Consider the following 12,521-nt stretch of genomic DNA (forward strand, 5'->3'; position numbering starts at 1 on the left):
TGACAAGATCCAACACCCATTCATGATAAAAGTCTTGGAAAGATCAGGAATTCAAGGCCCATACCTAAACATGATAAAAGAAATCTACAGCAAACCAGTAGCCAACATCAAAGTAAATGGTGAGAAGCTTGAAGCAATCCCTCTAAAATCAGGGACTAGACAAGGCTGTCCACTTTCTCCATACCTATTCAACATCGTACTTGAAGTCCTAGCCAGAGCAATTCGACAACAAAAGGAGATCAAAGGGATACAAATTGGAAAAGATGAAGTCAAAATATCACTTTTTGCAGATGATATGATAGTATATATAAGTGACCCTAAAAATTCCACCAGAGAACTCCTAAGCCTGATAAACAGCTTCGGTGAAGTAGCTGGATATAAAATTAACTCAAACAAATCAATGACCTTTCTCTACACAAAGAATAAACAGGCTGAGAAAGAAATTAGGGAAACAACACCCTTCTCAATAGTCACAAATAATATAAAATATCTTGGCATGACTCTAACTAAGGAAGTGAAAGATCTGTATAATAAAAACTTCAAGTCTCTGAAGAAAGAAATTATAGAAGATCTCAGAAGATGGAAAGATCTCCCATGCTCATGGATTGGCAGGATCAACATTGTAAAAATGGCTATCTTGCCAAAAGCAATCTACATATTCAATGCAATCCCCATCAAAATTCCAAATCAATTCTTCAACGAATTAGAAAGTGCAATCTGAAAATTCATCTGGAATAACAAAAAACCTAGGATAGCAAAAATTCTTCTCAAGGATAAAAGAACCTCTGGTGGAATCACCATGCCGGACCTAAAGCTTTACTACAGAGCAATTGTGATAAAAACTGCATGGTACTGGTATAGTGACAGACAAATAGACCAATGGAATAGAATTGAAGACCCAGAAATGAACCCACACACCTACAGTCACTTGATCTTCGACAAGGGAGCTAAAAACATCCAGTGGAAGAAAGACAGCATTTTCAACAAATGGTGCTGGCACAACTGGTTGTTAACATGTAGAAGAATGCGAATCGATCCATTCCTATCTCCTTGTACTAAGGTCAAGTCTAAGTGGATCAAGGAACTTCACATAAAACCAGAGACACTGAAACTTATAGAGGAGAAAGTGGGCAAAAGCCTTGAAGATATGGGCACAGGGGAAAAATTCTTGAATAGAACAGTAATGGCTTGTGCTGTAAGATCGAGAATTGACAAGTGGGACCTCATGAAACTGCAAAGCTTCTGCAAGGCTAAAGACACCATCAATAAGACAAAAAAACCACCAACAGATTGGGAAAGGATCTTCACCTATCCTAAATCAGATAAGGGACTAATATCCAATATATATAAAGAACTCAAGAAGGTGGACTCCAGAAAGTCAAATAACCCCATTAAAAAATGGGGCTCAGAACTGAACAAAGAATTCTCACTTGAGGAATACCGAATGGCAGAGAAGCACCTGAAAAAATGTTCAACATCCTTAATCATCAGGGAAATGCAAATCAAAACAACCCTGAGATTCCACCTCACACCAGTCAGAATGGCTAAGATCAAAAATTCAGGTGACAGCAGATGCTGGCGAGGATGTGGAGAAAGAGGAACACTCCTCCATTGTTGGTGGGATTGTACAACCACTCTGGAAATCAGTCTGGCAGTTCCTCAGAAAATTGGACATAGTACTACCGGAGGATCCAGCAATACCTCTCCTGGGCATATATCCAGAAGATGTCCCAACCGGTAAAAAGGACACATGCTCCACTATGTTCATAGCAGCCCTATTTATAATAGCCAGAAGCTGGAAAGAACCCAGATGTCCCTCAACAGAGGAATGGATACAGAAATTATGGTACATTTACACAATGGAGTACTACTCAGCTATTAAAAAGAATGAATTTATGAAATTCCTAGCCAAATGGATGGACCTGGAGGGCATCATCTTGAGTGAAGTAACACAATCACAAAAGAACTCACACAATATGTATTCACTGATAAGTGGATATTAGCCCAAAACTTAGGATACCCAAGATATAAGATACAATTTGCTAAACGCATGAAACTCAAGAAGAATGAAGACCAAAGTGTGGACACTGTGCCCCTTCTTAGAATTGGGAACAAAACACCCAGGGAAGGAGTTACAGAGACAAAGTTCGTAGCTGTGATGAAAGGATGGACCATTTAGAGACTGCCGTATCCAGGGATCCTTCCCATAAGCAGCTTCTAAACGCTGACACCATTGCATACACTAGCAAGATTTTGCTGAAAGGACCCAAATATAGCTGTCTCTTGTGAGACGATGCCGGGGCCTAGCAAACACAGGAGTGGATGCTCACAGTCAGCTATTGGATGGATCACAGGGCTCCCAATGGAGAAGCTAGAGAAAGTACCCAAGGAGCTAAAAGGATCTGCAACCCTATTGTTGGAACAACATGATGTACTAACCAGAACCCCGGAGCTCTTGTCTCTAGCTGCATATGTATCGAAAGATGGCCTACTCGGCCATCATTGGAAAGAGAGGCCCATTGGACTTGCAAACTTTATATGCCCCAATATAGGGGAATGCCAGGGCCAAAAGAATGGGAATGGGTGGGTAGGGAAGTGGGGGGCGCTATGGGGGACTTTTGGGATAGCATTGGAAATGTAACTGAGGAAAATATGTAATAAAAATATTTAAAATTAAAAAAAAAAGAAAAATGGCTTTCTGTCCAACATCCTAGTGAAATTACAGTGGCTGACACTGCTCTCTGAGCTTGATTCTGACCCCCAAGGATGTTAAGAAGACAGACAATGAGCCTATAAATCAGTGTAGAAGCAAGGCTTAAAAGAAGTCTAAAGACAAAGTTAAGGATAAACTCAGACACTTCGCCCTGTGTGGAAGTCCCCAGCTGCAGTCTTTAAAAGACTAAAGATCTGGGGTTTCCTGGCCTGGGCACCCTTCAGGAGCTGCCTAGAAAAGCACTTATAAAGCTGATTTCAAAGCACAGAGCCCAAGTAAATTACACCAGGGACCCAAGGGAGAGAAGCCCAGCTGCTGGTGACGATGCGTGACGAGTTCAAGTGACTGTACATTTGTAAATAAATAAATAATGAAGGAGACTTTGTTGAATAAAAAGAGAGAGAGAGAAAGAAGCCTGCTCGGTTTTGTCGTGTCAAAGAGAAGAGTAAATAGCATCACTGTGACTTGGAAGCTGCAGCCGGACGCAAGGGGAAAGACCGATTGATGCCCAAGAAGTAGGGAGCCAGCAAATGGCTGGACTATGCTAAAACCATGCTTTAAGAAAGGGATAGCAGAGAAAGAAGCAAAGTTCAAGTGCTGGATTATCCAAAGAGGGATGGGAGGACTCAGTGGTTCCCCGGGTGGTGCCCTGGATTCCAAGAGCACCTCTACCTGTCTGGCTCAGAGCAGTGTAAAAGGGACTCACATGCTAATACCTACCTTTCCCAGATTATAAATTTTCTCCCCCAAGGCTAACAGCAGGAGGTGGTGTCTGCTTTGTGGTGGACAATTAGGATGAAGTCATACAATTTTGGATTACCTAAAATAATCCTCCACAAGAGAATGAGAGGGGCCCAGGTGTGGGTTATCCGAATGAATGGGGTGGGGGGCTCTTATGGAACAAGCGAGGCCAGAGCTCGCCAGCACACAGCCTGTTCATACCCATCCCTCCCTGCACCTTGCCAGCTCCCTGAGGTCCACACCTGCAGCCCTCACCTGGCCCCCTTTCACACTGGTTTTCCCCCTGTCTAGTCATCAGTGCAGAGGTCCTGAGGTCATCATCCCTTCCCTTCTCCCTGCTTCCCTCCTCTTCCCTGAGACTATCTTGACACTCTCTATTTGCCATTCCTCCTGTAGAGGAGACAGTAACTAGATGATGCCAGACCTAGGGCACTACACCAGGTACCCAATGCACAACCCTTCCTTGGCCATCCTCATGAGTCACCCCCATCTGTGCGTACGTACATGGAGAGCATTCTTTCTCATTCCATTCTCCCACAGATGAAGCTGAATTGTTTTGTGCACACCAGGAGCCTTCATAGGCACTGGGGTATTAATCTTGAGCAAAGCAGACGGCTACCCCTACTCTGTGGTATTCACAACTTAGACAGGGGCAGAGACAATAACAGGTGGCAGTTGTCCATGGCTCTTTCAGCACAAGTGTTTGAGGAGGAAAGAAGAGACCAAAAACTGTCTGGCATGGGGCCTCTAAGGACGGGTAAGTAGCTAACTGGACGTACACAGAACCTTCTAGAGGCCAAGAACTTGGGGTGAGGCTGAAGTAGGGATAGAAGTCAGGGCTGACACAATTGAGTCAAAATGGTGCCAGCCCTTGCTACCAACCTGATCGACTGGCACCTCCACCTTCACCTCTGGGTCCTCTTTAACTTCCAGGGCTTCTTGGACCTCCTTAGCCGGAGTCTGGGCTTTATAAACATCACCTTCTGAGGGAGAGTAACAGACAATCCTTTCAAACCAGTAGAGAACTGATCCCCAGTTTATATTTTCTGACCCAAAATCAAAGTTTCAATTCAGCAGCTCCCAAGCTTCTTATACCATCAGACAGAAGCCTAGATAGGGTAAGTCCCCCAGTCCACATGCCCCCTGCATATCTGTTCTCTCTCCTCTCTCTGTCCCTCCCTGTGTCTTTGCTTCTGTAAAGGCCTCAGCTCAGTGGGCCCCACTTTTTGCAGTGCCTGTCTAGTCTCTACTTCCACAAAGGTCCTAGACCAACTTGAGCATCTCTGTGTCCAGAGGCTTCCCAAATCGTCCAATCTCTCACCTGCTTCCTGTCTATAGAGCAATGTGGGAGGGACATCTCCCACCTGTTTCCTGTCTGTAGAGCAATGTGGGAGGGACATCTCCCACCTGTTTCCTGTCTGTAGAGCAATGTGGGAGGGTCTTCTCCCACCTGCTTTTGTCAGTACAGCTGTGTAGGAGGGACACCTCTCACACATCTCGCCTGCTTCCTGACTGAGCTCATAACCAGACACTAAGAAGTCCCTCCCACTGCATCTATCAGACTGGAAATGGAGACATACCTGAGGAAGGGCCTCATTAGACCTAAGCACCTAAAAGGGTGCAGCAGAGGAAACAGTACAGCAATAAGAATAAGAGTAGGTGTGGCAAAAGCTATCATAATTATTTCATGTTACAGTGAGGGCTGGATCCCTCTTCTAAAGGTACACAGGAACAAGCTAAATGGCTTCTATGTTCAAGGTTCCCTCAAAAGATGGGTTTAGTTAACACAGCAAGAGTATCTATGGTCCTCATGTGGATGAAAATGTGGAATTTATTATATATATGAAATTTTTAAGGCTTCCAAATTAAACTCCCATTGCCCTCAGCTGTGAAATGTTACTGATCTTGTCAGTAGCCTACTGTTCCTCCTCAAGCTGAGATTATCAAGCTTGATAATCAAGTACCTCTAAGAAAGGAGGTTGCAGAATAAACTTCGTCTGAAGTGCATACCATACATATATACTCTATGCACACACATATACCACATACGCCATACATATATACACTATAATACACACACATACATGCCATACATAAATATACACACTAGGGCTGGCAAGATGTCTCAGCAGGTAAGAGCACTGAGTGCTCTTCCAAAGGTCCTGAGTTCAAATCCCAGCAACCACATGGTGGCTCACAGCCACCCACAGTGAGATTTGACACCTTCTTCTGGTGTGTCTGAAATCAGCTACAGTGTACTTATGTACAATAATAAATAAATCTTTGGACCAGAGCAAGCAGGGACTGAGTGAGTAGAGTTGACTGGAGCAAGAGGGGCCAACCGGAGTGAGCAGAGGTCCTAAAAAAAATTCAATTCCTAACAACCACATGAAGGCTCACAACCATCTGTACAGCTACAGTGTACTCACATACATTAAATAAATAAATAAATATTTTAAAACACACACTACATATATACTCAAATACATACATACAATGTACCCCATACATATACACACTACACACATACATAGACCACACATATCAAACATACACCATGTACACCACATATATATATATACAAACAATACACACATGTATACTATACATATCATACATATATATAGACAATACACAAATGTATACCTCACACCCCTTACATACATACACTATACATACACCATACATAAACACATACATACACCTTATATGGCATGTATAAACCACCTACCCCATACACATACACTAACATACACTACACACAACAAACATATACACACATCCCATGCACACTATACACATACATAATATATCACACATGTGAAACATATACACATGATACACACATGTACACTATATGCAACATGCATACCACATATGAACACACACAGAGAAAGCACGTTTTTGTAGCCTGCAGGAGATGAAGCACCCCATTACCTGCACCACTTCGAACTAAAAGTTCTGTATCCATCTGCTTTTTCTCTTTGGCATAATAAACAGAATCCTGACTTCTAGGTGGTACACTGTCATTTTGAAGAGGTTCTTTTACTTTGGACTCCACCTAATATGCAGATTAAGAACAAAAGGTGTCAGGGGTAGAGGCCACATTGGTCCTTGGGGTGGACAAGGACAAGAAACCCAGGAACCCAAGAAGCCTCTCTGGGTCTCACCACTCTCCTCCATTCCCCTTCTGAAGGAATAGTTCTGCCTCCTTCCCAGATCCACTGCTGGAGGCCATTTGGCTTCCAAGCCTAGGATCGGCTTGGGTACTGCACGAGAGGTGACACAAAAGGGACTCCTCCAGTCTTTAGAGTACATACTTTGAAGCCTACCAAAAGCTACTGCTCAGGGGCACTCTCCAAATCTGCCCCAAGTAGACACTGTGTACACAAAACAAGGCTCAAAAATCAACCACGCCACAGCACAGCAAGGGAAAGCTGAAAATTTTTATACAATCTATAGACAATAACAATAAAGTACATGGTCATCACAAAACCAAAGGTTCTTAAGACCCTGCCAATCTTTGTACTGAAAATAATTTCTTCTCCTATTTTTTTTCTTTTCCCCCCCCTGTCTTAATTCAAGTATTTGGAAGCAAATTCAGACAAATATATAAATGTTCACCTCACACAAGAGATCAAGTGAAATGCCCCTGATGGTTTTAAAGGATGTTGCAGTAAGTCAAAGTGTGTTATAAATACAGAAAGCAGGATCTCAGCAGATCTAATTTTAGTAGCAGCATTTCAACACACTGCAATGTACCCCATTTAACACTGACAGTATGTGTGTCCAAAGCTCTATACTGTTCTTCTGAAATGCTCACTGAGTGCCCAATAGCCTCTGCTTTATAGTATAAGTACATTTTAAAAGACAAATTTCAAATTTAAAAGATGCTCTACGCCCAATCCTCAGTGCTGATCTGACTGTCTGAGCTTTGAGAGCAGATTGCAGTGCCAGCTCTGTGTGCCTCCCTAGGATCCAAGCTCCAAAAAAATGCCACTGAAGTGGAAACTTGTGGTTTCTTTGGCGACTTAGTTGTGTCATGGGTTGTTTTTCTGGAAACTGTCTTCTGAAAGGATGTTTTTGCTGAATAAGATACATGGTGTTTTTCTGGGAGCTACCTAGAAAAGGGGCATGTAATGTTTTACTAGAGCAGACACTTGAGAGAACATGTGATGTTTGGAAAAGGTATAAATATAACCCAACAGACAGTGAAGGACACTGCGTGGCATTGGTTCGCCTTGCCACTCTTTGCTGGTCTTCCTTGGGCTTTGCTGATACTGGTCATCGCTGATGATGCTGTGGTACTGGTTCACCTTGCCTTCTTTGCTGATCATCATTTGCCCTGACTTCATAGAGAGAGACACACCAAAGAATTTCTGGTGGTGTTCTAGCAGCTTCTTGCTGCTTCTGCAATTCTGGGCCAATTGGCAGAGCCTTGTGGTTTCTTCTGGATAGAACTGCTGTTGCTGATTCCTGAATAGTGTTTCTGAGTGGATAGTGCCACTGCTGCTAATTCATGAAAACTAAACTGCTGCTATCCTGACAGTGAAGATTAGTGTAGGCCCAAAGAACTATTTCTAAAGAGGTCCACATTGTCCTTTGCTCTATTAACTTTCCTTTCCACTGCCTCTAGTGAGTGGTGGGCTAGAAGGGAGGTTAAAATGTTTTAAAATCCTTATTAAAGTTCGTTTTGAAAAATCTAAGCCAACACTCCATCCTCCTCCCCCCTTTCACGTGGGTAGGTATAGCTCTTCACAGTTCCATTAAAGTTATTTGCCACCCAAGGTTCTCAGAAGCCCAGGAAACAACAGAATCAATAACAGGGGTCATTCTCCTTTCAGAACTTACTCTTTTCTTTGTTTGCGTGTATTTATCATTGCCTCCAAACCTCCTGAAAGGCAAAAGGCAGACAGTTAATACATTCAAGCTCAGCTCAGATGCCCCTCATATTTATAAACTACAGAAGCATCTTTGACTGAGAAAGAAGACCTGCTTTCTACCAAAGACCTAGCCAATGACAGCAGCCATTTCCTGGCTTAGGAGAAAAGGCCAGAGGTTTACTATGGTAGGGTAGTGCCTGGTCTAGAGTGGCATGATAGCAGGTTCTGTCTAATCCTAGAGGAAGCCTGACATTTTAATGGTTTGGATGCTTTCCAAAGTATGGATTATGCACATAGCTATCACTTATTTGTGCAGCTCTCACCATTACCCAGTGAAGTAAGAACTGGTTGGCTGCTCTGTAAGGAACCAAGACCCAAGAGATGCAAGTTCACCCCAATCTCAGAGCTGGTTAGTGGCAGATCTGAGATTCAAACCCGCCTGTCCCCTAAACACCACTAGACATAAAACCCTGGTCTGAGTGACCATTTTGCATGCTTCTATACCCCCTCCCTATCTCATGGACACTAGAGGCCTGCACCAGCACCTGCCATACACACACACACACACACACACACACACACACACACAAAACATTGGGTCCTGCACCAATACCTCCAATACCATTCTCAGAGAACCACTGGCCGGGCCTGTCTATGTGCCCAGTGTAGACTCTGGGCTCTCAGAGATTGTGTAGCCCATCACTCCATGACTTATTTTAGAAATGCAAGGTTCAACAATGTCTATCTATATACATGCATATGTAAGCACATGTAGTGAGAGAATGTATAAGTATAAATAGGTAGATGATAAATAAATGATTGATTGATAGCTTGATAGATGATAGATAATACATGATAGATGGATAGATAGATAGATAGATAGATAGATAGATAGATAGATAGATAGATGTTTTACTACTGAAAAGTAACCAGTAACTGAACTCAATATATTTTGGAAAGGACATAGAAAAAAAGGTAAATGTTAACAACACTCAAAATGAAAAGGCACAGAGGCCAGGAAGATGACTCAGTGGGTAAAGACCCAACCAGTGGGGGGGGGGGGGGGCGCGTGGGGGGGGCAGCTGATGGTGCAGGACTCTAGTGTCCATGAGATAGGGAGGGAGTATAGAAGCATGCAAAATGGTCACTCAGACCAGGGTTTTATGTCTGGTGGTGTTTAGGGGACAGGCGGGTTTGAATCTCAGATCTGCCACTAACCAGCTCTGAGATTGGGGTGAACTTGCATCTCTTAGGTCTTGGTTCCTTCCAGAGCAGCCAACCAGTTCTTACTTCACTTGACACTAAGTCTAACAACCTGAGTAAGATCCCCAGGACCCACAATGAAGAAGGAGAAAACCAACTCCTACAAGTTATCCTCTGATCTCCCCATGGATAACATGGCATGCACCCCCTAGGTATATAAGTAAAGAAACAGGGAGACACAGAGAGACAGACAGAGACAGAGACAGAGACAGAGACAGAGACAGAGACAGAGAGACAGAGAGACAGAGAGAGAGCGAGGATGGATGGATGGATGGATGGATGGATGGATGGATGGATGGATGGGCAAGCAGGTGGATGGATGGACAGATGGACAGACAGACAGACAGACAGATTTTTTTTTTAAATTTAAAAGAAAGGTATAAATTATACTCACTGCTGGACCTCACTGGGGACCCATGAGGACTTCCAGTAAGGAATGGATTTAAAAGTCTCCAGTCCTGCAGCAACATAAAAATAATTGTCTTGCAAATTCTTTGAGTCATCCAAAAGATGTCCATCCATTGTAAACAACCTGTGAACACAGGAGAGAGAATGGTGTGGGGTTTTGGACATGGGAGTATAGGGTGAAGGGTACTGCTTCACCTGTAACAACAACCAGCATATGAAATGCCTGAGAAACTACACTGCCCAGCAAGTATACGAAACAAGGCAGGAAGCCTTTGGAAGCTGTTCTTCCTGGACTGCACACTTTCCGCTTAGAGCTTTTTAATTAAAGTGTATTTTTCATTATGCACAAGTCCTCAGAGGATTTCAAGAACATGATCAGCTCTTAGTTGGTATTGAATTAATTTTAACTAGTAGCAGCTAAAATTAATACAAATTGGCTTACATTGTTGTAACAATACTTTGGAAAGAAATCAGCATTTGTTAGCAAATAATGGGCCTTTTTATCATGACCAATTGACTGCCTTTGGTACTCTTTAGCAACTCATCACTGTCTGGTTAATTTAAGAAAAGACTCAATTCATTCGATTGTCGGTCTATTACACATAAGACAATAAGGAGGTGCAACATAAATGGAGATGACTGCTCCTCAAAGTCAAGGGTCAGAGCAACCTATGAAGATACGTACAAGGTGCTCAATCTGCTGTCTCCTGCAAGCCTGAGCACAGATGACATGGTTCCCAGCCCATTGTGCTACTGGGAGGTGATGGGGTCTTTAGGAGGTAGAGCTGATGTAAAGAAGCTGAGATAATGGAGTGAAGCCCTTGATGGTGTTAGGACCCCAGCCCCTTCTCTGCTGCTTCATGAGGCTAACAGCTTCCTCAGCTGTGTACTTTCACCATGATGTGGTGCCTCACCACAGAGCAAAAGCAGTGGGCAGGACAACTGCATGGTGAAATCAATGAACCGCAGCAAACCTTTTCCCATATCAAGGTGATTTTCACAGGTGTTTTGTTATAGCAATAGAGAGCTCACATACCTCAGCTCTCTGTTTCAAGAGGAGGAAGATATAATTCAACCATGGGTCTCACAAAGCAGAAGAATCCATTTGTCTTGAAGAGTGGTAGCAGGCTACCCATCATGTAAGAATGAGTGACACATTCTGGAGTAGCCAGAGAGACCTATACAAAAGCCCAAAGCACAGACATCTACCTATCACTAAGGTCAAATGCCAATAAGACACACAAAAATGTATCTGAAGGGCAGTTTACATAAAGAGCTTGCTTCCTGGAAAGGGATTCCATCATTGACTTATACAAAGGACTGAAGACTTTCAAGGAGTAGAGAACAGACTGGCTGTTGTGGGCAAACTAAGACAGAAAGAAACGGCCCACTCCATCTGCACAAGTCCAGAAGAGTGAAAGGTGGGTGGCTATGGGACCCTAGAAGCAGATAGAACCCACAAAAATAGCCTTCTCTCCAGGGTGGACTCGATCCCTGGGTGCTCAGACTGACTCATCCCTGAACCTGATTCCTGCTGAAGCTCAGTCTGACTCATAGGTCTGATTCAAGGCCTGGGAATTTCACACTGGGCATTTCATTTCTATCAAGAGCAGGATGCTGTTGATGCTGTTCCTGGGGCCTCTCCAGAGAGCCTCTTGCCTTGGCTCAACTCTAGAAGAAACACCAGAGAGCATGGAGGAGGAGAACAGAGTGGAGACCCACAGGAACAGAGCAGGTTCTGTGACACAGCAGAGGCTTTGGCAGGAAACTCAAGCCTGGGAGTCTGTTCTCATCCTGCCACAGACTTATGACAATGGAGGTTCATCCAGATATTGCTGGAACGAGTATATGGTGGTTAGATGGGGAAGGTAGAGGCCAATGCAGTGAGGACAGAGGAACCACTTCTCCAGGTGTTTAGGTAAGAGGGCATAATGAAGCATCCTTGAACTAAAAAGACCCAGAAGAGGCAGGGCGGCCTGATACCACAGCAAGGAAATGTCTTGATTAAGAAGTGGCAAGTCCAGGAAACCCAGAGCAAGCTCAGAAGGAAGGCCCTGTGCCCCTGGCAGAGGTGGTATTTCAAAGGCTAAGACCAGAGAAACATAGCTTTGTGATGATGATGTTCACTGCTGAAACTGAGAGAGGGCTCACCCAAAGCCATCTTCAGTCTTGTGGGGCAGACAGCAGAGTGGCAAAGAGGATGTCCCACCTGAACCAGAAATGTTAGAATAGCCAGGCAATGGGATGGGGAAGATTTCCAATGGTAAATAAGTGTGGGGGCAGGGGACAAACAGGAGAAATGCAGATTTGAAATAGAGTCATGAGAACAGAATTGTAAGGTAGGTGGTAGAAAGGATAAAGGGACAGACCTCTGTATGGAAGACTCCAGAACTCTCTTCAAGGAAACTATGGAAATAAATATGATGTACAAGAAAAGCTAAGACATGGAGGTGAGAAAACATGCTAATACCCATATTAAAAGTATTTAAAACTCAGTTAAAATAAGACAAGGA

At 43.6% G+C, this 12,521-nt stretch overlaps 1 protein-coding gene across 1 annotated transcript in view; it reads right to left on the reverse strand.

The window, feature by feature from the left end:
* The window catches only part of Dcdc2c (doublecortin domain containing 2C), a 98,562-nt gene that overhangs the window by 67,159 nt on the left and 18,882 nt on the right, over nucleotides 1–12,521 (reverse strand). Inside the window, 4 exon segments of the mRNA XM_085830126.1 lie at nucleotides 4,337–4,437; nucleotides 6,392–6,515; nucleotides 8,306–8,348; nucleotides 9,995–10,132. Of these exon segments, the coding sequence (XP_085686252.1) occupies nucleotides 4,337–4,437; nucleotides 6,392–6,515; nucleotides 8,306–8,348; nucleotides 9,995–10,132 (406 nt within the window).

The sequence above is a fragment of the Mus caroli genome, unplaced genomic scaffold (genome assembly GCF_978045245.1).
Source record: "Mus caroli unplaced genomic scaffold, Mus_caroli_1 scaffold_14, whole genome shotgun sequence".
Lineage (NCBI taxonomy): Eukaryota > Metazoa > Chordata > Mammalia > Rodentia > Muridae > Mus > Mus caroli.